Consider the following 26,549-nt stretch of genomic DNA (forward strand, 5'->3'; position numbering starts at 1 on the left):
AAAAATCAATGGAGTATTGTGCCTTTGGACAAAAGAAAATGTTTCTAGAAGATAGATACAGCATCGTGTATAAAAGGACAGCATACACAGAAACTGTCTAAATAGACAAGTGCTACAGAAACTTAAACTTTTTACAAAGTGGGCACTAGCTTGGGTTGTTCTTTAGACCTTCTAGCCAATATTATAAAACTGAGGAAAACCTTATGCAAAATGGAGCAGACTGAAAAATTAAACTGGTGAACTCAAATTTATCTACACTCTATCTTGAATTCCCCCTCTGAAAACACTATCGACCCCCTGCATTTTGGTTGCACATGTAACTGTTCCGTGAGTCCACAGGAAATAAAGATACATTGAAATTTATATCACATTGTGAAATGGAATAGATACATGTTATGTGCTTTGAAGCACCTGTCATGATCAAAATGACTCAAGGCAATTCTAACTAGAAAGCAAAGTAAAAAAATAAAATAGGAAATTTTGTCTAATGACATGTAGAAAGGATAATAAAACGCACGTTTTCTGGTTAAAAAAATAAAAGATATAGTTGAAAGAGTAAAAATCCCAGAAGAAACCCCAAAACTACTGAAAAACACCTTTTTGAAAGTCCAGGGAAAGTAAGTGCTGCAGATCTAAAGGTCTGGGTGTTTAAAACAAAACCACTCATGGTTAGACTGGCAAAGTGAAAGTGCCACAGTAGGATGAAGGTCTCACTGAAAAACAAAAGATCATTCAACTGAGAGAGTGCTGAAGCCCAGAGGCACAAATGAGGCCAAAAGAGTATTTGAAAAACATCTTGCAAAAGACTGCAAGATAAATGCCAAAAAGTTTTTAAATACATCAGAGAGAAATTGAGAGAAACTTGACAGCATTTGAAAATAGCACCCCCAACAAGTTTTTCAGAGAACAAGAAGAGCAGGAGAATAAGGACACTTAAGGAATTTTCTGACTCCACCTTTATGGACGCTATTAGGGAATTTCCAAATTTTCCCATTAGAACAGAGAGGTAACATGTTACTCTAAAGAAACGATGAGCACTTGACCTAACTCAGGAACGGGACAAAAATGACCTCCCGAGGAATAGGGAAACGCCACTCAAGTTCCTCTGCAGATGCTCGATGAAGGCTTGTTTGACAAAATGCGCATCTGATATTTACGAATGGCGGCCATGCTTCAGAACAAGTATCTTTCCAGTGGGCACCATCCAACAGGGGAGCTCTAGATAGGTCACAAAATGAATTACTCTGAGGCTCACTCTTGTCCAGAAAACTGGGAGGATAAGCTGGAACAGCACTTAGTTCATAACCAGCTATGAACGAGAAAGGACACTGCATCATGATATCTGCAAAGAGAAACAACACCCAACTCACCTCCTAGAATTTCCTAAGTAGACAGTGATGTGGAAAAGGAGAGCCAATGGATACACTTATTTAGATTTCCAGAACTTCTTTCTCCACTTTCTATTCACAGATGCTGCAAAGCCACGTTCCCCTTTCCAAGATGGCTCCATCCCACTCTCCCCACTGTTCAGAGCCCCGGTGTCATGCTGAATTTCTCTTCCCTTACACACGCACGCAATCAGTGGCTGGATCCTGTCAGTTGTACCTTCTAAATATCTGTCAAACATGTCTCCAGCTCTCCATCCCCATTGCCCTGTTCTAGTCCAGTCACACCCCCTCCAGCCTGTGTTCCTGAAATAGGCTCCAGCCCAAGCTCCCTCCAGTCTTGGTCCCATGCAAACTACTCTCCACGACACAGTCAGTCTACTCTCTCTCCTCTGGCCAAACCCTTCAATCACCTCCCCGTCCCTGGCATGGTACACAGAACCACTTAGTGTATGGCCCCTGCTTGCCTCTCCCTTTTACCTGTCCCCATCCCTACCTCATATTTTACCTTCCAGGTTCATAGGCTCCCACCTCAAGCACCTCACACTCTCTTTGTTCTCTGGACCTTTGCACGTGCTGGTCCTAGTGTGGAGGATACATCTACTCGGCTCCTTCTTTGGCCAACTCCTAGCCCTCCTTTAGTTGTCAGACACCCTGCCCACAACTTGCACAATAAGGAAAGACAAGGGTCACCCTAAGGGCTCTGATAGCCCCCTTTGGCATTTATCCCCATCAGAGCACCTATCATACTGTGATATAGTACCACCTATTTCTCTCCCCTACTAGTATATAACAGGGATGAGGGCAGGAGCTCTATCTTCTCACTCATCATAATATCTCAGGTTCCTGATGGACTGCCTGGCAACTGGTAACTGCTTACTTGGTGTTTGTGGAAATACTCTTGACACAGAACAAGAAGATCCAATTTTTTAGGGAGCGTGGAAAGGGAATCCAATGCAGCCACCATGTACCCAGCACCTGCTATGACCTCATAGGGTCTTGAATACATTATCTCATTAATCCTCAAGCCTGCCCATAAGGTGTATATTATTATTCCCATTCTATAGAGGAGTAAACTGAAGCTCGATAAAAATGAAGGAACTTTCCAAATGTCACAAGACTATTAGGAAGAAGGGCAGAACCAGAACCCAAAGTTCTCTGCCAACAAATCCATTTTTGTTCTCAGTGACATGAAGACAAAAAGCAACACAATAGATAGCAAGAACTTCTCTGAAAAGAAAATTAACAGTGTAAATCTCCCATGAATTAATCCTGTAACTAAGCTCACTATTATATATTTAATATTTTTTTCTATATTTATATTTAATTGTGGAAAAATTTATGTAACATACAACTGACCACCTTCACCATTTTTAAGTGTACAGTTCTGTAGTGTTAGTACAGCCTCATCATTGTGCAACCAATCTTCAAAACTTTTCATCTTGCAAAACTGAAACTCTATACTATACCCGTTAAACAACCCCCATCCCCTGGCCTTGCCCCATGACAACCAACATTCTACTTTCTGTTTCTATGAATACGGCTGCTCTAGGGACCTCATGTAAGAGGAATCGTGCAGTATTTGTCCTTCTGTGACTGGCTTATTTCACTTAGAATCATGTCCTCAAGGTTCATCCATATAATATCCTGTGTAAGAATTTCCTTCCTTTTTTAAGGCTGAATAGTATTTATTGTGTCTTTACCACATTTTGTTTATCCATTCATCCCTCAGTGGAGACCTGCATTGCTTCCATCTTTTTGGCTGCTATGAATAATGCTTCTGTGAACTTGCTGTACTAAACTCACAATATATTCACAAATACTGTGCTAATAGACATCCATAGCAAAACCTTGCAAATGACACTAAACCATTCTGTGTGGTGAAATAACAAACCAGTGCGGTGAATTACCAAGGTATCTATCTCAGCAACCTGTGAAATATGCAGAAAAGTGGTTAGGTACATTTTAATAGATGCCCAATGGAAAAAATGTATTTAGGGGATAAAAAAAATCTCCTCTACTTATCTTTTAGAATCAAGTTAGGTATAAATAATGAAATTATTTAGGGGAAAAGACTACACCAAAAAATACTTCAAACTATATTTTATATATAATGTGCTATAAATCTCTGTTTACCACCAGGAAAGTACTTCACACTTCCTGGAAGGTATCAGAAGAGGTTGTTCTGTTCCACTTAATTGTGTTTGGAATAAACACCTTTCCTATGTACTGATCAGGGGTTGATGCTGACGATTTTCTATGGAAGATTCACTCCCCTCCCTTCACCCCCACCTTTTTGCTGTTTTATCGAGTCATGTCTCCTAAGTGCAAAGCACAGTGTCCAAGTGTGTTGGGATCATGGGGAGGGGGATGGGGGATGGTCCTCAATGGAGGGATCTGAGGGTTTTGATGGGGGAGGCAGTGAAGAAACTGGCATGGTACCCGCTAGGTGGAATACAAAGAAAATGACATATAGTCAATTTGTTTTTTAAGTTTCTTTTCTTTTTTAAAAAATTTATTTTTATTTTTGGCTGCGTCAGGTCTTCGTTGCTGCGCGCGGGCTTTCTCTAGTTGCGGCGAGCGGGGGCTACTCTTCAGTTGTGATGTGCGGGCTTCTCATTGCGGTGGCTTCTCCTGTTGCAGAGCATGGGCTCTAGGGCACACGGGCTTCAGTAATTGGGGCACATGGGCCCAGTAGTTGTGGCTCACGGGCTTAGTTGCTCCATGGCATGTGGGATCTTCCCGGACCAGGGCTCGAACCCGTGTCCCCTGCAATGGCAGGCGGATTCTTAACCACTGCGCCACCAGGGAAGTCCCAGCCTATAGTCAATTTAAAAGTAGTCACAAACAGCATCTGGGGAGTGGAGAAGGAGACACTGTTTTCCATTTTAGGGACGGGCCAAAGTTTCTTTAGCCGTGCCCTGAAGGATGAGTAATATATGGAGTGAAAGAATATTTAAGGGAAAGAAAAGGCACAAAGACATGAAATTCAGAAATGCAGAGGATGTTTAGGGAATTAAAACTTAACCCACTTTGGCTGAAAGAAGGATGCACAAAGGGACGAGCTTGGAATGTACACAAGGACCAAATCTTAGAAGGCCTTGAATAGCACTTTTCAAGATTTAGGCTTCATTGAGTAGATAAGGATTGAAATGTCAGATTCCCAGAGGTTCCAGGAAGATAACAGAAATTACAGAAGCCAGAAGGTAGAACGAGAGGGAATAGTGGGAACTGTGGAGAACTTACGAATGTATCATTCACGAAAAAGCAGCTGCTACTCAGCCTAGAAAAGGCTGCCAAACAGAAAAGTCAGGTCAATATTGACAGTCCTTCCAGATGTTTATGAGTGTCTCCAATTTTGTGAAAATGTGCTGGCCAAATGGAGTGGTTCTTAGGTGCCCGAAACGGCCTGCAAATGCTGGTTTAGATAGTGAGGCTTCTCCTGGTCCAATAACATCTCTTTCATCTTGGTTTTTTCATGTCCACTAAACACTGTTTTACCAAGTCACCCTTATGTGCTACGTTCTTTTTCTCCCTCCGCTCTCGTGGTTTGTCCTTCACTTTCTGTTTGAATGCATTTTCAAAATTCTGTATTAATAAGACTACTTCATAGGGGTATTGTGAGGAATAAATAAAAGAATCCATGTAAAGCCTTTAAGACCCTGCCCAGAGGCTGCCACATAATAAATGCTCAATAAACCATAGTTACTGATGCAAAAGATCACCAGCCAAAGCTCTGAGCGCACACTCGTGCGCTCTCACGACTGCACGTTTACACCCCACCCCAACTTCTCTCTTGGGCTCGGACCCAAAAATCCCCCTGCCTGTGAGAGAGCTCCATGTGGATGTCCTGAACTAAACCACTCAGCCCCGGCCTAGACCTTCCTCTCACCTCATACGCCCCAATTCGGGAAATGATAGCACCATCTGCCCGGGATCCCAGGTAAAAACCTGATACCACTCTTGAATCCTCCTTCTACTTCACACCCAATACCCAATACAAAGTGAAACCTTCTCTCTCAACTCTCCTGCTGTAGAATCACTGTCGGAGCCCATTCCCAGAAACGTGGAGGCTGAGCAGACTGCCTGCCTTATCAGGGGATGATCAACAATGAAGGAAATCAGGTACCCCTTATCGGCACGTGGAACACAGACAACTAGAAACATAGTCCTACCAGGTCCAGAGTCCAAAAACTGGGGCAACAGATGTTGTCTTTCTGGGTAGTTGACGGGCTATGTTACTCAGATCAAACTTTCACGTAAAAGCATCTAGATTATGAATAAACTTTTAAAAAAAAATACATAGAGGTAAGAAACAATAGTGCTTTGCAATATAGGCTGAGATAACATGGATGAGATATTTATTTTGAAATCCAGCCACTTAAATGGGAAGAATGAGAGAAAATAAGGTATAAAGAATGACTTCTATGGTTTTGAGAAGCAGGGATATAGACTCAAATGGGAGAGACTGGGAGCAGAACAGATTGTGTGCAGGGCTGGATTTAGTTTTTAGAAATGTAGATATTTGCATTTCTAGTAAAATACCAGGCTCCATTATTAGCACTAAACCTCCTATTAAAAACTAAATATGCTGGGACGAAGTGAGACAGTGACATGGACATATATACACTACCAAACGTAAAATAGATAGCTAGCGGGAAGCAGCCGCATAGCACAGGGAGATCAGCTCGGTGCTTTGTGACCACCTAGAGGGGTGGGATAGGGAGGGTGGGAGGGAGGGAGACGCAAGAGGGAGGAGATATGGGAACATATGTATATGTATAACTGATTCACTTTGTTGTACAGCAGAAACTAACACACCATTGTAAAGCAATTATACTCCAATAAAGATGTTAAAAAAAACTAAATATGTATGTTAAACAATTTAAAATATCTTAAAAGCAATTTAAAAGTATCAAATTTCAGACAACATAGGAGTCACCAGGAGAAATCTAAGAGAAAGTGACAAACTAGGGAGGTGAGAACATGGAAGGAAGCCACTTTTGCCCTGAGCACACCTGGCCAATCTCAGCAAACTTGAACTCTGATTCTGAGCCTCACACAGCACAAGTGACATGGGTGTCAAGGCCCAGGGCCTCCCTGCGATAGGTAATGGAGGAGAAGACCCTCTTCCTGTTGAGACATCTGGGGGTACACCTTCATGGTAAGGATGAAATGGAAGTAAACCTGCCCTCATTCACATCCCTAGGAGACCATGGAAAGAAAGAAAATCCTTGAGTAGCTGTAAGCACAAGTCAGTTCTCACGTGAATTTACAGTCTAAATTCCCAGAGCAGGGGTGCTCCACAAAGCCTAAGTTTAAAGTAATCCAAGACTACGCCTCTGTGAATGAAGGTCCATTTATTCTGGGCCTCAAAGAACAACCAGAAATGCTTTATGAAGAGTGATGTGCAGCACACAGTCAAAAATAGCCAAGAACATAATGAAATAAAGCAGTAAGAGGAAGAATCAGCAGCAGGGGGAAAACAGATATTAGAAATGAGCCTTTTCATATTAGAATGTCAGCCATAGATTATAAAACAACTATGTGTACCTAGTCTGGGGAGAGGAGAGGGTGTGCATTGAAAAGAACAAATTCGGACAGAGACACAACGAGAACCCGGAGTGGCTGTGAACAAAGCCCCGGCAAAGCACGAAGGCGGGGGAGCAGAGCTCCAGCAATTTCTGAGCCAAAGTGCTGGCAGCTGTAATGTTTTTTTAAATAAGCTCTGAATCTTTGGGAGGGAAGGAATCAAAATAATGAAAAGTACACTAGAAAGAGACTCTGTCTTGAATATACCCCCTCTCTACTTTATGCCCACTAAGCTGCCTCAGTTGAATTCTTTTGCCTCTCTTGTCTGACCCACTACTATAGCCTTTGTATTACTTTGCTAGGGCTGGCATAGCAAAGTACCATAGACTGGGTGGCTGAAACAACAGAAATTTATTTTCTCACAATTCTGGAGGCAGAAAGTCTGCAATCAGGGTGCCAGCAGGGTTGATTCCTTCTGAGGCCACTCTCCTTGGCTTCTGGACGGCCACCTCTTCCTTGTGTCTTCACATGGTCTTGTCTTTGTGTATGTCTGTGTCCTTATGTCCTCTTCTCATAAGGACACCCGTCATATTGGATTAAGATCCACTCTAATGACCTCATCTTAACTCAGTTATATCTTTAAAGACTCTATTTCCAAATACAGTCACATTCTGAGGTACTGGGGGCTAGGACTTCAACATATGAATTCTGGGAGGACACAACTCAGCCCATAACAGCCTCTGGACTTCCCTCACTTGTCCCTCACCTCTAATCCCCTTGTAGAGTCTTGTCTGACTGCTTTTTCTAAATTGCAAACCATTCACCTAATCCAAACTCTTAATGGCTCCCCATTGCCTAAAATAAAGTAAAATCACCTTAGAATGGTGTACGGTTGTGACACAAAATGGAACTAGAGGGAACATTAGCTCCCACCCCACCGCAAAGAAAATGCGATCTTAGTCAGAATAAGGCCTTGCTACGCAAACACGATTCCAAGTCGAGTATTCCGAAAACTGACCCCACCCCTCCCAAGCGAAATTCTGGAGCCCCTGTAGAAAGCATAACAAAGTTCTTTTCTGTGGCCACCCTCCAGATTCGCCACCTGGCACCACTAGCCACTTAAACTAATTTACATTCGGGCTTTACCCAGCAGGCTGGCTCCCAAGCACACCAGACTCACTTTGCCTCTGTAGCATTAGCATGAGTTCCCTCTAAGCGGGCATGCCATCCCGCTAACAGCATGACCATCCTTCAACCCAGGAGGTTTGGCATCTCCCTCTATGAGTAAGCTCAAGCATCTTTTGTTCTCCGAAGCTTCCGTAATGACCTCCTCCCGCTCCAAACCATCATTCTTCCAACACACACGTATAGGCGCGCGCGCACACGCACGGCTGCCGCCGCCATCCTATGGCAACCAGCACCTGTCCCGTGCATCGAATGGCATTATAAATGAGTCCTCAGCTTGAGATCAGAGACCGGGGCGTGTCTATGTGCCCGCAACCTCACACAGCCCCCTGGCACACAGCCAGCATTCATTAACTGTTTATTGAGTGAAAGCTAGGAGTGGATGGAAGGAAGCCCGTGAGGAGGGGAAGCTTCATTTGGCTGTGATATAGCAAGGTAAGCAGAGACTTTGTGAAGATTGCACTGGTGGGCCATGCCCTGGAGGCAGCGCCCCTGCTGCATTTCAGGGCTGCAGGCTCCCTCTCCCTTGTTTCCTAGTCTCCCATCTTTCTTTTTCCCCACCTCTAAATCATCCCACACGCAGCTGCTAGAGTAATGGCTCCAAATAATGGCTGCAGACATGACCCATGTGACTTCTGCTGTTTGAAAACTTTACAAACCACCAAGGAAGTTCAGAACTAGACCTTCCACCACTGCCCTTCCTCTAAGCTTGTGACCAAATGTATTTTTCATTTGCCCCAAATGCAAAGAGCATTTCCCTTTCATGGGATCTGTTCCATGATGCATTTTTTTTTCTGGAATCATACCAAGATTTCCGGCCTGGTGCAGGCACCTTGCTCAGTCCTCACGTTCACGTAATGTATAGTACGCACCTCCCCTCTTAGATTATAAACGTCTCAAAAACAGTGACCTTCGTACTCATTTCTTCTTCTCCTCACAGCAAACTGTAAATGTCTATTCAATGTATTTAGAAAGGGCTTACAATTCTTTAAATGACTGTTATCAATATTCATCCAATAAAAGACCAGAACATCTCAAAGTGTCCTTTGAACAATAAGGCATAATAATTTGCTCTTTGGTTCAGTTCTGCTATTTTCACTGAAAACATAATAGTCAGACTGGGTTAAGAATAAAAATTCAAACACTGTGTCAGCTCAAAGAAACACAATACCAGTCATTGGAAATGTTTCCATCTTATTAAATGTTCATTCTTTTAGGAACCATTTGTAGGATTTAAGGAAAATAAGAGGAAGAAGTAACAAGTCCTATGTTCAATAAATATTCTTTATTTATATTTACTGACTTATTTAAATGAGCAACTATGCTTCTTAAAAGAGAACAGGGACATAATTTGAGAATTGTGGTGTCACAAGTTAATGGGACACAAAATGGTCTCATTTGGGGACATACACTAATGTTACTGAGCTCTGCCTCAGAGACAAGTATTGAATTCCCTGGCTGTTTCTCAAATGAAAAATGGTATACACACTTTCAATTTTAGCACCCAGTTTGTAAAGAGAAATAAATGTCCTCTCTCCATTAGTGGAATGAATTAGGTGGATGACCTAAAATTTTCTGAAGTTTTGGGTTCTTTATATGCCAGGAAGGAAATTACCCTAAACATACGCATACACCTTCAGTAAGCTATTCTGGAAATGTCAGTGTTGGTAGCATATAGGATTTCACGTAGCCTGCCAAGAAATGGAACAAATATGTTCTTAAGAGGTAATTTGCTGAAATGAGAATATTAAGTTTCTTAAGTATTCTGCTAGTTAAATGCACATAAATGTGCATTAATAAATGCTCACAGAATTCATGCCCAGACATCATCCTTATTGGCCCTACTAAACCCAGCAGGTATGACGTGTATAGCTATTTACAGTGCTATTAAATGTGAATATTGCATCTCACGTCTCCATCCTTAGAAAGCTTTCTGTATCAATCTTCTACAGAACATGGGTCTTTCTCTCTGGGCAGATTATGAAGAAGACTTTTTTTTTTTTTTTAATGTAAGGTGGTTAAATAGCTTAAGTCAGGGAAAATTTTCTCACATTGAGATTTATTGGATTGTGAGTAATCTCTCAAGGGAAGTGCCAGAAGCCCCATCAGCTGAGTTATTTAATTAAAACTACTGTGGAGTAAGTAGAAGAGATGGTGTCTAGGGGAATAATTTCGCATTGATCCCTGAAGGATGGGCTTGATAGTCTTAAAATTCTTAACCGCTTCAAAATCTTAAATGTCTTCAGAAATGTTCTCGAAGGAACAGAAAAGCTATCCTGTTTGCAACCTCCACTCTCTATAAAAACCAAACAAAAACAAAAACCAGCAAGCAAGAGAAGAGCTTAGAGACAAGTCTTCTTTCTATAAACGCTAAACCAGCTGCCCCTGGACAGCATCGGCTCAAAGAGAAAGAGGGCTGCACAGCCCTAAGCTTCTGGTCCTGAGAGCTTGACCTTTTTCCTTCTTTCTTCAGTTATTTATTTTCCTTTCTCTTCTTCGTTTTTAAATTTCCCAAATCCAGCATTTTTATCTTACAAAATTTTTTATCATTTTACCCTCCGTCAGGACTGTGATCCGTCCGTCAGGATGCACATCCCCGTAAGGTCTCTTTGAAGGTCCCTGACGCCTCCCCCTAATCCTACGAGAAGTTTCCGAGAGAAGATGCGGTGAACACAGCTCCATCGGGGCTGTTCTCAACCTTTGATGAGAGGAATTTTTTTAAAAGAATCTAGAAGCCGAGACGGTCCAGGGGAGGGTCTCAGTGTGCGTGGGCCCAGTGGGTTCCGATTACCCGGAGGGGCTCTTACTCACGAAGCCACAATCCCCACCCTGCACTCACACCACACGCCAGCAGCACCCACTCTGCGGAGGAAGCGTGTTCCAGAGCCCGCGGTTGGCAGTGCTGGGGCGAGGGGGGTTGTGGTCACAAGTGATAGAAGAGGTGCAAGTTGTCTTGATCGCTGAGGGTTGAAGGAGGAAAACCCAAGAACTGTGGTCTCCGCTGCACGAAGACCATCTCTGAGGGCCACAGGGCAGCCGGTGCTCCTGCTTCAGCTGTAGTTCATCCTCGAGCCAAAGCCACCCTTACGCTATGGTCATCTTGGAAATAACAATAGCTGCTCAAGGAAGGCTAGGGCTTGTGGAAGTAAACAAAACAACCACAGGCAAAGATCACAGCCAGGTGCCTCCCCTGCTCTGGACCGCCTGAGTGGCTTTCCCAACAAGTCTAGGGAAAATGTTCTCTTCTGGATGTTGACCTGGCTGAGAAGCGGGAAAGCCTGGGCAGCCTCGCAGGTTATGGAGGTGGCACAGTGGACACAGGCCTGTGCCCTCAGGTGGACAAACAGAAAAAACTACTCTCACCAAACCCAAATGTGTATTTGTTCCTGTACGTTAAACTTTACCTGCCATTCAATTGTTGAATCTAATTTTGTATATAAATCCAGTATTGCCTTGTTTCAGAGTTGTTTTTTATGTCTCCCTTTTTGATTTTTGATTACAGAGCTTTACCCCAAAGCCTGAGCACTGAATCTCATGGTGATATGTGCTCTCAAGCATCTCCTCCCTAGCTTAGCAAACGGAAAGCAAGTCAATAAAAACAACCTTGGCCCGGGTTCTGGCAACTAGTCCACTTTCAGATTCCCATAAATTTCACCCTTGAGAAGTGTAGTGACCATAACCTTGCTTTCCACGAGTCTTAAAATGCTCTTTATCATTTGCCTTCTCTAAGTACTATTTTATTTCATTAAGGAGTGAGACTTCTCAGCCTTTAAAATGTTTTTGTTTTCATCAGTTGGCTATTTCTTATTGATACTACTTAATATCTTTTCTCTTCCTTAAATGAAAAACTGCTGAAATGTAACATTTCACAGAACACTTTTTTATTCTCATATATGTATGTGTATAACACACAGTTATACAGATGGGGAAACTTTCATGACTTATTTCTGAGCTTGTAAGAATGGACCTTAAGAGAGTTTATTATTTATTAATATTACCTATTGTTCTCTATTAATAATTATTTATTAATTCTTTAAACAGTAGATATGAAAGAATTTTTTTCTTATTCTTCTACCTCACTTAAAAACAAACAAACAAACCCAACCTCAAAGCAAAAGAGAAGCATCTGACGGACAAAGCTGAAAGAATCCAGCAGGGACGAAACATGCTGGTTATGTATTGGTGACCCATGTAACAGGAGAGTAAGAAAGACTCTTTTTCCACGGCCTCTTAGCCCTGTTTGGAATTTCCACTGACAGGCAAAGAAGGCTTTTAGACAAAGGCTTCCCCTCCATCATTTTGCACCTTTCACTAATATATAAGGTAGTGCAGTTTTCTTCTTTCCTTCCGAATTTGGGACAGATAACACACAAGCTGAAATGAGAGTATGAAAATATTCTCAAGATACGTTGCAAAATATAATTGCATAACACATCTGGATTCCTATGCCTTTTGAAGCATTAAGTCAACATGTTGAAATAAACCAAGCCATGAATTTTAAACCAGAATAAACTGTATTCATTGTTGATCAATCCTGTGTTGGCTTGCAAAGTAGGTTAAAGCAGAGCCAAAGTTATCTATTTTTTAGATAATATTTAAAGCAATTCTCCTGAATGCTACTCCACCCAACTCCATGTCCAAATATTCTGACTTACCTCCTTCAAGGTAAACTTCAAATTCCCCCCTTTCAGGGAATCTATCCTAAGTTTCCTGGTTGAAAGTAAATTCTATCCTCTGAATTACAATAGCACTTACTCTTTGCTTTACGTTATAATTTGTGATATACAACTTTTATCTCCCCTAATGCTCTGCATACCGTTTAGAGCTAAGATCATGTCTTTCTAGCTTCCCCACCGCAGACATTATCTTGAATATAGTAGGTTCTCAATAAGACTTGATGAGTGAATTAATGGATAAGTGAATTCGGTCCCACAAATCAGCACACCCATTTCTACAGCCAGATCTGGGCCACTCCCCTATTTCCAGATTTAAATAAAATTTAAATCCTAAGATCACCCCAACATTAGAAGAAAAAAAAAAGTAAGTGGCAAGAGAAAAGCAAATACTGACGTTGACGGGAATAGAGATAAGACCCATCTAAGACTGAGCATGGATGACACACAGGGAGCCTCATCCCACCCAGGAAAGAATGAAACCTTAAAAAGGAGACAGTGAGGAACATCCCGGGTCAAAGTTGAGATGGGGGGGTTGGGGTGTGGAAGATTACAGAGTGAGAAATCTATGTGATACAGCCACGCAGAGCGCCAGAATGTGTGGAGGGGACCATCTAACCCTCTCCTGTACACATGAGCTAAGAGGAAACCCGTCTGGCTCCTACACCAGTTACGCGTCTGTCCTGCATCTCGAGCCTCCCCTGCTTCTTCCCTCCCTCCCCTCGCTATGGCCTCTCCAGTCTTTAACACGGATGCTCCCCCCACTTCGACGTGACCATCCTTCAATGCCACAGCCTCAGCTTCTGTCCCATGTACAAGTACCTTCTGAGTTAACCATCTTCTTCACGTGTGCTGGGTGATCATCCAGACGACTCCAAAATTGGTATTTTCAATCCTGAACTTCATTATGGTTTGTCATTCCATAATTTCAGCTGTGAGCTGGTCAAAGGCTACTTTACAACTCAATGCATCTGAAACTGAACTTATTTACTCTCTTCCAGGCCAAACCGGTCTCTTAATTTCCCATCTTTTTAAGTGAAACCATCATTTTTCAGTCCCTGAATCATAAAAATTTGGAATCCTTGTTTCTCCTCTTCCAGACCTCCAGGCCAAATCAGAATGAAGATCTTACCCTTAACTGAGATAATTACCTGTGAACTGCTCAAAATTGCAATTGTATCCTTCTTCACAGTTTTTATTAGAAATTCAATAGATTTGAGGGAAGTTTCATAGAACATTTTTAAGACAGATGGGAAACAAAACACCTGTATAAGAAAAACACCTGATTTTGAACTTGGAAGACCCTTGTATTCCTTCCTGCTTCTATCTCCTTCCTGCCTGTGCTTCGGAGATCTGCTTTCCTTAGAGTTTTACCACACGTTTGTATCTATAAGTAGCATATTGTTTAGTTGCATGTCTCTAAACTTTAAAAGAAAGGAATCATCCCCTGTATGTTTTTTTGAAACTTGCTTTTTTCTTTCACACAATGTTCCCCAAATTCATCCCTGTTGATAAGCATCGTGATCAGTCATTCATTTGTTGGCCGTCACAGGGCTCTGCTGCCTTAACCATTCTCAGGCATCTCTCCTACATGTGGGCAAACCCCAGAATATACAATAGAGAGAATGATTAGGTCTTCGGAATGGGGTTCTTTAACTAGCTAACACAATATCATTTTCCAAAATAGATGAGATGGTTAATTTTAGGTATTAATTTGGAGGGTGGTTTTTGATAAGATGAACATTTAAATTGGTGAATTTTGAGTAAGCAGACAGGCCTACATAATGTGGGTGGGCCTCATCCAATCACCTGAACGTCTGAACACAACAAAAAGACTGGCCTCCCTGGCCTCCTTTCGGCCTGCATCTACACCATGACTGGTTTTCCTGGGTCTCCAGCCTGCTGGCCCACATCGCAGTCTCCACGATCACATGAGCCAATTCCTCATGATAAACGTCTTTCTACACACAGACACATCCTATTGGTTCTATTTCTCTGGAGAACTCTGAATATTACCAATACCAATAATACAGCAGATCCACCAACTTACACTCCTACTAGCAGCGCATAAACGTTCCAATCCATGACATAATAGTTGTTCACCCTGCCCCTTAAACTCTTCCCCTTCTGTAAGGATGCAACTAGTTTAATCTTCCAGGTGGTGGAAAAAAGTGGTCATTATGTGTCTCCCTCTGAAAACATTCAGAGCCTTCCCACAGTCTACACTGCAGGGTCAAGTTCCAACCCCATTACTCTCAGCAACATTGGGCCGTCCCATCTTTCCAAGTTCTTCTCCGACATTCTCCTGCCCCATGGGCTTCGGCTTCTTTTTTAAACATAGGATCTACTGTATAAAACCTTACCTGGGGCCCCAGAGCACCCCCCTCTGCTGTAAGAGCAGAGAGAGGGTCCCACTGTCACAGTTTCTTCCTCACCCTCAAGGCTGCCTCTCAGGCGGTGAGGGGCCCCGGAGCCCGGGTGAGACCTACCCCTCCTGGAGCTCTGTGCTCCAGGCAGACCATCCAGTCTCTGTCCCCTGCGTGAACCAGATTTCCTCATGCCTCCTCCACACCATCAGTACCCCCGGAGGCGCCCCTTTCTCTTCTTCCCTCACACCAGTGTCTCTATGCTAAAAAACTCCTGGTACAAACTATTATGTATTAAATAAGCTACAGGGATATATTGTACAACACAGGGAATATAGCCAATATTCGATAATGACCATAAATGGAGTATAAGCTTTAAACATTGTGCACTGCCACACTGTACACACGTAACATATAATATTGTACAGCAACTCGACTTCAATTTGTTTTAATTGTTCACGTTCACGCTGCTGGCGGCAAGCTCCCCTCCCTCTCATTTCTGGCTCGTTGGAAACACCAGCTGGCTTCATCCTGGTGCTGCGGCTCAGCAGGCCAGCAGCCTTGCGTTGGTTAATGAGCCTGAACTTCAGCTTCCCCAGCTGTATAATGTGAGCACGCTAATCTCCCGCCTGGTGTTTCACAAGCATTAAACGGGAGGACAGGCATTTACTTCACACACAGTAGGCACCTAATCAGAGTCAGCTAGCAGAGTTTTTTGGGTGCATCATACATTTGGGGGGACATTTCCATAAATATAACTACATTTGCCTTAAGTGACTAGTAAAGCCGGAGACACATGGGTTACGGTAATTTCCTCCACAACCCCACTTCCACCGCAGACTCTGCCATGAAAGGGCTACCTTTGAAATGTCACCTCTCAAGTTGCCTCAGCATATTTTTCCATGAGGCAGTGAAATAAATGCAGCCATTCTTGCCATTAAATGTTCTAAATCAGTTACTGATTAAGAAATGCCTGTTCTGAAGGTAACACATGTTTTAACATAATTTTGCATTAACAATATCATTTATCCAGAATAAGACCTCCAATTTGCTCTTCAACTCTGGGCTGAAAACTCAAGGGGGAGGGAGGCCAAAAGGACAAGCAATGATGGATGTCTCCTCATTCAAGGGCCCCCGCCGGCTCCTATGCCCCCCAAGCTGGCACTTTCCATCCTGTAATTGCAACTCTATCCAATGGACACAAACGAAGTCTGAGTACTTGAACAGATTACTAGACCTTACTTCCCTTCAGTGTCCTCACTCGAAAACCAAGGTTACGTCCACAGCCAAGTGTGCAGGGGGCGTTAAACGAGAAGACCTAGGTAAGGTACTGATCAAGTTCCTCACACATCATCAGCTTTCAGTGAACAGGAGAAATCAGTATATTTAGAGAGCATGTGGCTCAATTCCTTCGCCTTTTTGAAGATCTTAACGATCTATTATATAGATTAAGATTTCCGGATTCCAAGTCCAATATTTCACTGTTAAATGGATCATCAACTCCCCCTTTATGTTATACAAGCATGTAATATTTGTAGATCCTGACATGTTGTTAATAAAGCACACATGGAAGAATCTAAGTATATTTAAGGTTAATTTAGTATATTTAAGGTTAAGTACATTTAAGTATATTTAATGTAAATACAGCTACTATATTTTATAAATTCACTATCTTTCTTAGTTTTAAAAAATAATGAAGCTCTCCAAACCTCAAAAGTGAATGAAATACTCTCACTGGCTGGTTAATGCAATCTATTCTTTAAAAATATAAATGATCAAAACAACGGCAAAATATGTTTAAGAATCCCATCAGATTCTAATCTGAACTAGATGAAGAGTTGGCCGCCCCTTTCTTGGTGACTGACTGAAAATCTCACCACTGTTTTTGAAAAAGCCCCATGAGGCAGAGATCTCCCTTTTCCTGTCCTCAAAATAATAACAGGAGAAATAAATCTGGATGATAAAATTAAGAAAATATTGCCAAAATCATTCATACATTATGCTAAAAATCCTACTTTGGTGTGGCAACCATAATTTAGTTCTCAATAATTTAGTGCTACCCTCTATCCTAAACCTTCACAAGAGGTCAAGCTACCTGTTTTTGTTTTGTTTTGCTTTTAATAAAAATTGCATATGTTTAGGGCATATACAACAAAATGATATGTGGAATGATTACCATAGTCAAGCTAATTTACACATCTTCTCCCCATATAGTTACCATTTTTTGGTGATAAGAGCACCTGAAATCTACTCTCTTAGCAAATTTCCAGTGTTCAAGACAATGATATTAACTATCATTAATGTCTTCATGCTGTACATTGGGTCTCTAGACTTGTTCATCCTGCATAACTTCAACTCTGTACTCTGACCAACATCTATCTCCCCCGTTCCCCACCTCCCCACCCTGGTAACCACTGTTCTACCTGTTTTCTTTTTTTCCTTTTTTTTTTATTGGGGTATAGTTGTTTTACAATGTTGTGTTAGTTTCTACTGTACAGTGGAGTTCCTTGTGCTATACAGCAGGTTCTTATTAGTTATCTATCTTATACATATTAGTGTATATATGTATATATGTACAATATCTTCTTTAGCCATTCCTCTGTTGATGGACATTTTTGTTTTTTTAATATTTTAATTTTATTGGAGTATAGTTGATTTACAATGTTGCGTTAGTTTCAGGTGTACCTGTTTTCAGTTGGTTGTTCTCTACAGAAATCGGAATAACCTGATTTGGGACCCAAACTACAAAAGCTCACCACACGAGGCAGGGTGGGGAAGGGCATCTATTTCTGGCCATGGTGGCTCAGGCCATGTGTCAAACAACTCACCCCTAAGACCCTTCCCATCCTCTCCGTCACTTGCATGGCTAATCAGAGTGGACTATACACTGAAGACTTGCCAACAGCATTTAACAGGTGGCTGCACACAACAGCAAATGAGATCTTGAGTGGCAAAATGGAGTCTGTAACAAGTAAGTATTTAAAGACATTTTGCTAATTGACACTCTGTAAGCCTCACCCATATACGGAGAATTATTATGGAGTTTAGCTACACCTAAACAGAAAGGGAAAACTAACACATGGGAATTTTTCTTACTTCCTGACCATTAGATATTCCTTATATAGTACTTTAAATTGTTCTTTTATAATTCGGATTTCTTAAAAAGAAAGCACTATATCAGGTGGTATATGATGTGCTCTGCTGGATGTCTATTTGGGATATAATTTGAGAGACACCAGACAAGAAACACACAGTCCCAAATTGTTTCCTTCCCTAGACTATCCCTGACAATTAAAAATTTCATAACTAGTCATTTTGTATCAAAAGCCTAGGAAATAATAACAGTGACAGTAATAATAATACCTACCATTCCCCGACTACCATGGGCCAAGTTCCTTACATATATGATCCTTAAACCAGTCAACAAAGAGAATGGTATTATTAACTCAATTTACTGTTCAGGAACCTGAGATTCAGAGGGACTGAGCAGCTAATACAAGGTTTTAAAGGAAGTAAAGGCTATAAAACCCAAGTTTTTCCAACATGCCACACCCAATCCATGTGGCTATTACTTGTAGGACTAACTAAGCGTCAAACCACAATCACTGGTAGACATGGCAGGAAATACTTCAAGAGATCATTCGATTCTTTCTGAAATGACAGCTTGCAATTTCTGAAGCATCTTCGCTAGTGAAACTTGGATGAAGCTACAAACAGAGCCCGCGCTTGAACTCTGCCTAGGACTCACTAATAAACCCAGATCTGGTGTTACAGAAAGGACTCTGAACAAGCAGGGTTGGAAGCAAAAGGAAATGGGACTACGTCACAGGAGGTGTCTGACCCCTGAACCCAAACATTGCCAACATCAGCTTAATCTAGGTTCAAGTTCTCATTAAGACAAGATAAAGCCTGTGCTTTCTCCCATGACATTCGAATTCATGAGATGCTTCTTCTACTCAGAAATGATAGCACATTAAGAAAAACGGAATTGATTCACAGTATTATTTCTTTGAAACAATAATATAGAATCTAGAAATGGAATTGGAAAATGGCACAAAAATATGATAAAGCATTTCACAGTTTCGACTTGGTCTTTACAGAAACAAATATTGTAGATGGGTAAAAAGGTAAATAAAAATTTCACTTACCTGATGGAACCACCTGTATCACCTTTTCCCAGGTTCCATGTGGGAAAGTATGAAGAAAGCAGGAATAGAAGCCAATGTCCACCTCAGAGGCATTATGGAAGGACAAAGTCATATCGTTAGAGGCCGTGGTTGAATTTGAAAAGTAAACCCTATCAGCATACGGCTCTCTTATGATCACACGGTAAGCAGGGTTGAAAATGGCTATGGACTCTCTCTCCAGTGTCTTGATCTTGAACCACTCCATCTGGGTTAAAGTGTCCTTTGATGGATACACACATTCTAGGGCCATATTCTTAGCAAGTTTAACAGTTGTGTCCCAAAATATCTCTTCACATCGAGCTGAAAGACACACCATCATGTGATCATGTGAATTCAATTAGACCCGATGATTGAAACACCAAACAGACATCTGAAGCTTACTCTAGACCTAGCAAGATAGTAAATTGAGATCATGGTAAAGGCTAACAGTTTCTACCTTAGTCTAAAAAGATTTCCACTGCTGATAATTGGTATTTACAACTTGTAGTTTTTCTGAACAAGTGAGAAATTATCTAAGCCAACTAAGGGCATTATAAATTCTGAACATGTCACACCATAAGACTAAAAAAGGAGTAAATTCTTTAAATGAAGACATTATCTTTACCTTTGTATACATAAAGAATAGCCAAGAGGAAAGTAAGGTAATCCATCTCTGGAACCTGTTTGGGACGCCAGTCTACAGAAAGACAATTTATAATGTCACATTGAGAGCCTCAGCACGATGCACTGTTTCCTTCCTCTCAGATCCTATCAGCAGTGTCTTCTTTATCTGAAGTATGAACACAGGAAAAAGGTCTTAGCTTCAAAGTCAGGTTTGCTCTCGTACAAAGATGGGCAGATTTGAGTTACTTCTCTCTCGGGGAAATAGCTTATTTTCAAGCTTTCATTTTCTATAAAGATTCATTCATTTGAACAAACATTCTCTGAGTGTGTGCTCTGGGCCCAAATCTGCTCTAGGTGATGAGGATACAGCAATAAATTTTTAAAAAAATATCCTTGCCATAATGGAACTTACGTTCTAGTGGGAGGAGGTAGAAAATAAAATAAAGAAGGACAAAATAGAGTTAGGTGGTAAGTGCATGAAGAAAAACAAAGCAGGAAAGTGGGGACCGGGATGGCGTGGTAGTGTTCCCCCCTGGAAAGGAAGGCTGGGAAGTCTGCACTGAGAATGTGAGGTTGGGGCAGAGTCTACAGGGCACAGCAAGGGGCCTGCAGCTCCACCAGCATGGACGGCCCACGGGGCATGGCCTTCCTGTCCCCTTTGCCTCTTCGCTGACCTCAGGCATTTGCTTCGGGGGTGATGAAGGGACCGCTGAAGGCCCTCCAGATTCCAAAGTATCGTGGCTCAGGGAATATACAAATCCACCCTTATCGCTGATTTTTTTAAACTTTTTATTTTGAAATAATTGTACAGTCACAGGAATTTGCAGAAATAGTACAGAGAGGATCTGTGTACCCTTCACCTAATTTCCCCCCGTGGTTCTGTCTTATATAATCTTAGTAGGTACGTCATTGCTCCCTTCCCTCTCTTATAAAATAACAGTTCAGTTTCCTAAGAACTTGCTGGGAACGTATAACCATGTCAGCATAAAAATATATTATTGCCTCTGTAACAAGAGGCAACAATGTAAGAATGCATCTGACCCCTGATGAGAGGGTCAAAATAAAAGGGGGGTAAAAATTGAGAAAAGGGGGAGCAGGCACCGCTAAAGACAACTTTGCCTAATGCTGACTCTGAGCCTATGTGATTCCGTCCAAAAGTTCACCAGCAGGTGTCTTCTCCTTAACATCAGTATCTAATGTGGGAACTTTCTCAGGACACATGAAATCAAATATGAAATAAAAAATGTAATGATAATCAAAACAAAATTATAATGTGTCCATATAGTAACGTATAGTGCTGCCTTATGGTTACAGAGCATTCTAGTTTCCAGAACCTTTCACATCTATATTATCTGTGCCTGTAACAGCTCTGTGATATAGTCAGATGAAGTGACTCATCTCTGTCTTGAAAGTAATTCAATGAAGCAATTTGATGAAAATTTTACTGAGCTCTACCAGGTACCCTGCTTAGGTCCTGGAGACACAAGCATGAGAAAGACACAGTCTCTGCCCTCTAGTCATGCATAACGTATTGGGTCAGATAGATTAAAGGAGCAATTCATTATAATAAAACTAGATCATTTCTTTGATCAAGTTTGACAACATCCCAGAGAGGAACAATTCATTCTAACAGATGTGGGGAAGATTTTGTAAAAAAAAAAAAAAAAAAAAAAAAAAAAAAGTGTACCACATCCTGGGCCTTCCAACCTGAATGAGACTTTCCAAGTAGAGAAATAAGAAGAGGAGATAGGGCTTCCCTGGTGGCACAGTGGTTGAGAATCCGCCTGCAGATGCAGGGGACACAGGTTCGTGCCCCGGTCCGCGAAGATCCCACATGCCGCGGAGCGGCTGGGCCCGTGAGCCATGGCCGCTGAGCCTGCGCGTCCGGAGCCTGTGCTCCGCAACGGGAGAGGCCGCAACAGTGAGAGGCCCGCGTACCACAAAAAAAAAAAAAGAAGAGGAGATAAAGGTGCAAAAACACGGGGAATTTTCAGGAAATGATGTGATTACTGTCTAGTGGGTGGGAAGGGACAAAAATGAAATTGGGTCTGGTTTGAAAGTGTCTGGAATGACACCCACAAGGGAGTTCAAACTTGACATCTTGCTTACATCTGTCACTCCAGCACCAAGCACGATTCCTGGGACATGTGTCTATGGCATAAACAATAACAGCTCTAGGAGGAACTTGTTTTAAAAAATCATTGTAGCTGGAGCCATTGAGAGGAGATGGGGACAGACAATGACAAGAGATTAGATTGGGTAAATAGATAGGATGAAGATTTTCTGATACAATTCTAAGAGCAAGTGGAAGCTGTTGGAGGCTTTTAGGCACCAGAATTACATGATCTGATTTAAATTCTTAGAAAGAGAGCTGAGCATCACCCATTTCCTTCTCCTCACTCCTAACAAAAACCTGTTTTGGTTTGGGCATCCATTTCTCCCACACCACTGGGATATTATGACAAATCTGAGCCATTCCACTGACAACTATGACTAATTTGGGGGCTGGAGGTGGAGAAGCCAAGCGTGGACTGAGTAGATCCAAGCAGAGTCAAGGAAATTATATTTCATGTCAGAGAGACAGAAAGACCCTCAGTGAATGCCTGGCCCCCCACTGGGAGTGAGGACTCAGGAATGTGGGGGGTTACTGGAAAACAGGTGCTCATCGATAATAACTAGTAGTAACCCCTCCATTCGCAGGGCGCCGAAGTCAGCGTAGCTAAAGGAGGAAGAAAGCAGAAGGGCACTTGCATTCTGATATGTCTAAACTCAAAGGACCTAGAGGTCTCAGATGTGAACAAAAGGTACAGAAAGACATGGGACTGAAGATAAAGTTCAGCCGTTACAACTTTGCTAAGGATGAGCCCTATTTATCAACGTCTAACCAAAGGCAAACAGAGACTGGTCCGGAGCTATTTTTGTTGTGTAGGCAGCCAGTTTTTGCATGATTTATGAAGAGATTTTGGCTCAAGGTTTTTTTTTCTAATAGAGCTGTCTGTATAAAAGAGCTTCATCCTCAAGGATGGCATTAATCAAGATATTCCTGGATTTCTCTACTGTTGAATACGTCTCAGCAAACCTCAGAAGTGACTTCGTCTCACAAGTTCATCTGGTTTGGGTGCCCCTAGGTGGCCTGGGCTGGGTGCCCCTCTTCAGACCTGCTGCTTCCTCTCCTGGCTGTCCTTACAGACCTTCTGCACCTCCTCAGCCACTGCCCTGCCCTCTGTGAGATGTTCTGCTTTCCCGGATGCTGGTGCCCTTTCTGAAACTGGGAGGATCCTAGTCTCCACTCGGTTCCCCAAGCCAGCATTCCCCAGCCCACGCTGAGACTCCTGCTGTGTCTGGGAGCCCGTTCCTGCTCCCACACCTTTCCTCCCCAGCTTGGACAACTGTCCACATGCTGGGGAGCCGAGGCGTGTGTAAGAGAAAACCTGGGCTAAGGCCTGAGAACAAGCCACTGGGCCGGAAGGGTCACAGCTGTGTGGTCCTTAGTCCCCTCCCTTGTTTTTAGAGGCAGACCTGATGGTGCCGTGGCTGGGAGGTCTGGGCTGCTCAGAGGCTCCTGCTTCCAGGGCATGCAGGTGGTCCAGGTTTCCACTCCCTGCCTCACAGCATCTTCTTAAGAGAATCTTTCCAATCAGGGCCTCTGGTGAGTCACAGACCTGCCCCCAGGACAGGTTCCACTGCCGCTGAGGGGCCATAAAAACTTACTTCCATTCAAAGCACAGACTTCAGTTCAGCCTCAGGGGGGATCCTCCAGAACAAGCCAGCCCACTGTCCCATTGCTGGAAATAGTTTAGCTGGAATTCAGACATGCCCATCTGTCTACGTGTCTACGGCTGTTTCCGTGCCACTATGAGTTGCTGCAGCAGAGACCACATGGCCTGCAGAGCCAAAAGTATTAATTTTCTGGCCCTTTGCAGAAAAAGTTTACCAGCCCTTGCTTAGGGTTATTTAAACCTGTAGAGCGAATCTTTATTATTGAAGTTCATCCTTGCTCAGGCTTACTTGAAGGAAGGTAGTTTAAGCCTGATAGCCCGACACTGGTAAAAGAGCTAAATTTTCTTATTCTCAAGACCCAAACTACCAGGTTTTCCCAGGAACAGATTGAGAAAAAGGACTTTATGCAACACCCTTTTACTAAACTATGCCCCTCAGTAAACTTACAGGTTCATAGAGATCAACCATTCTGCGAATTAATTAAAGCTTTTCCCCGCAGCTCTCCTCCTGCTTTACCTACTCGTCATCCTCCTGTACCCACAGCCCGAACTCCCTGCCCACTGATAATTTTAAAAGTGTGAACTTGGTCACATCCAGTCTTTTCTCTAGAAGGTTACTAACCTTGAGAAGTGAGCGCTCTGCTTGCTCTGACTCTTCCTTCCCGCTGTGTGTCTTGGTTAAGGGCTTCCTGTGTACCATGGCCTCTTGGCCTCACCCACTTCTGGTCAAGGCCATCTCCCCGGATGTGCTCATCCCCTAGCTGGCATCTTGGGAGCAGCTGGGGGCGTTCGTCCTATGCCCTCTCCACCAGAGCTCCCTCAGGTCGGAGCTGAAGTAAATCACTAATATTTCACTAAGGAGGATTAAAACCAGTCAAGAAGTGTCCCTGCTTCTGGAAGCATCTTTACCGTTTTAGCTTCTCCGACTCATTCCCAACTCAGATATACTTCTGTCCTTCTCTTTGCCCCACCTAAGCTTCGACAATCTGAAAGGGTATACTTTCACTGTGAATGTTCTAACTCTGAACTGAAACTACACACAAAAAACTTGAAATTGGTTACTTTGCCTTTTCTTCCCCATCTGTTTTCCTGCCAATCAAAGCGCTTCGGAGTCAGAAGTCTCTGAAGTGCAGGAAGCTTATCTCTGCCCAGATCTCAGGGCGTTTGCATCCCACCTCCTAGACACTCTTTTCGGTGTTGTTTTCTGACTCTCTGATTCTCTGACACAAAAAGCACACAAGTTGGTGGTTTCCTAAGAACTGTCCCCGCAAGTCTATCGGCTTCTTTGTCCCAGACGTGCAATAGTTTCTGGGTTGTTCCAGAGGACAGCGGAGTTAGTTTTACTTATCCTTTTGATGTACTAGGGAATGGAGGTTAAACCACCGTGAAGGGCTGTGGCTGAAGTTGAGTTCATGCAATTCGTGGAAATACTGGGGAGAAAAGATGGCATCTGACAGAAGAGAAGCCACTTGCTGGGGGCTAACCTGCCCCAAACGCTGAACGACAGGTCACACACTCAGGCTGGCCTCTTCTGCACACTGTGTATGCCTGAAAGCATGCAAAAGACCTTGCAGTGCTGCGTTGCATCACACAAATATCCTTTGAGCACTTAATTGTGGGACAGAGGAAGCTTCCTAAAACACCTGCCTGACTTGTGTCACTCCCTTCAAGGCCTCACCATCCTCAAAAGAATATCCAACTTCTTACCGACTTACAAGGCCAGATGCACTTGAACTCTGCTGTTTTTTCCTGTCTTACATCTTACATCTTTGCTCACTCCCTTCCTTCACTCCAGACCCACCTAATAGTTTGGGCTTAAAGGTGCTGCTTACCTAAAAAATGAAGGTGGTTTACTGATCTCATGCAGCCCAGAGAGCAGCTCTGAATGGAAACCAGGATCACTTCAAAGATTTCAAAACAAATGTACCTCTGCTGGGACCAGAGGGGGATCTGCTACGTTCCTTCGTAACAGCAAGAATATCTGCACAGGCGTTGCCATTCTGATACAATCAGGATTGAAATAATAATAAGCAACAAACCATGCAGGAAACCAATACAGAACTTTTTCATCAGAGTTCCCTCTGGCTAAAGAGTGAGCTAGTGAAAGAAGTAACCAGATCTGTGGCGGAAGCTCGGCTCACCCAAGAAGTCAGTCAACCTCACTGAGGAAGAATATCAAGAATATGGCTAAGCAAAGGGAAGAGGCCTCCTGGAGGAGAAAAAAATGCTTTGAGCAACTGTGGGACGTGAAATACTCTCTTACTTCACTAAAAGGGCTTTCTTTGTCTTATGTGAATGGTTTACCATCTTTTCAACACTAACATCTAAACTCCTGTGTCACCCAATGTTCTAGTCGGTCAGGATTGGGTAGATGTTTCACATACGTGTAAAATGTTTTCCCATAATTAAGTTGCATCAAATAAAGTGTAATTAGGTTTCATGGAAAATGGTTTTTCAGAAATGAGTAGACAGTGAATGGTGGCTCTGCAAGTCAGGTTGTCAGCCTCTTTTTAATAAACCCAGAATCAATTTGGGTATAAAAAAAAGAATCACCGATGTTCGTCATATGACAACAGTGACACCTCGGCACAGCAGGGAAAGACCTCATGGTCTACTGTGGGGTTAGTGAACGTGACTGGCTATTGGGAAAAGCTGCAGTCGTCAACCACCCCCCACCCCGGGGACGTCTGCCACCCGGGGCAGCAGGACCTCGCCACGCCCACCAGAGGGCCCGCACAGCTAGTGCCTGGGTGCGGGGACCCAGACTCTTGCCAACACATTTATTCCATCGGAATCCAAATCCAAAGCTTGAGGATTCAAAGCAGGGTATCAGCAGGGCCCCAAGGGTCCATTCTGGCCAGAGGGCGGCAGGGCTGCAGCCCTACCAATGCCCAAGACA

General features: G+C 42.8%; 1 protein-coding gene across 1 annotated transcript in view; it reads right to left on the reverse strand.

Annotated features, from left to right (window-relative positions):
- CD226 (CD226 molecule) overlaps nt 1-26,549 on the reverse strand; it is a 99,432-nt gene that overhangs the window by 65,653 nt on the left and 7,230 nt on the right. Inside the window, exons 2-3 of the mRNA XM_024133962.2 lie at nt 19,933-20,097; nt 19,290-19,628 (exon numbers count right to left, since the gene is read on the reverse strand). Coding sequence (XP_023989730.1) covers nt 19,290-19,628; nt 19,933-19,978 — 385 coding nt within the window. The 5' untranslated portion in view covers nt 19,979-20,097. The remainder of the gene's footprint in view (nt 1-19,289; nt 19,629-19,932; nt 20,098-26,549) is intronic.

The sequence above is a fragment of the Physeter macrocephalus genome, chromosome 19, assembly GCF_002837175.3.
Source record: "Physeter macrocephalus isolate SW-GA chromosome 19, ASM283717v5, whole genome shotgun sequence".
In the NCBI taxonomy this organism is placed as follows: Eukaryota; Metazoa; Chordata; class Mammalia; order Artiodactyla; family Physeteridae; genus Physeter; species Physeter macrocephalus.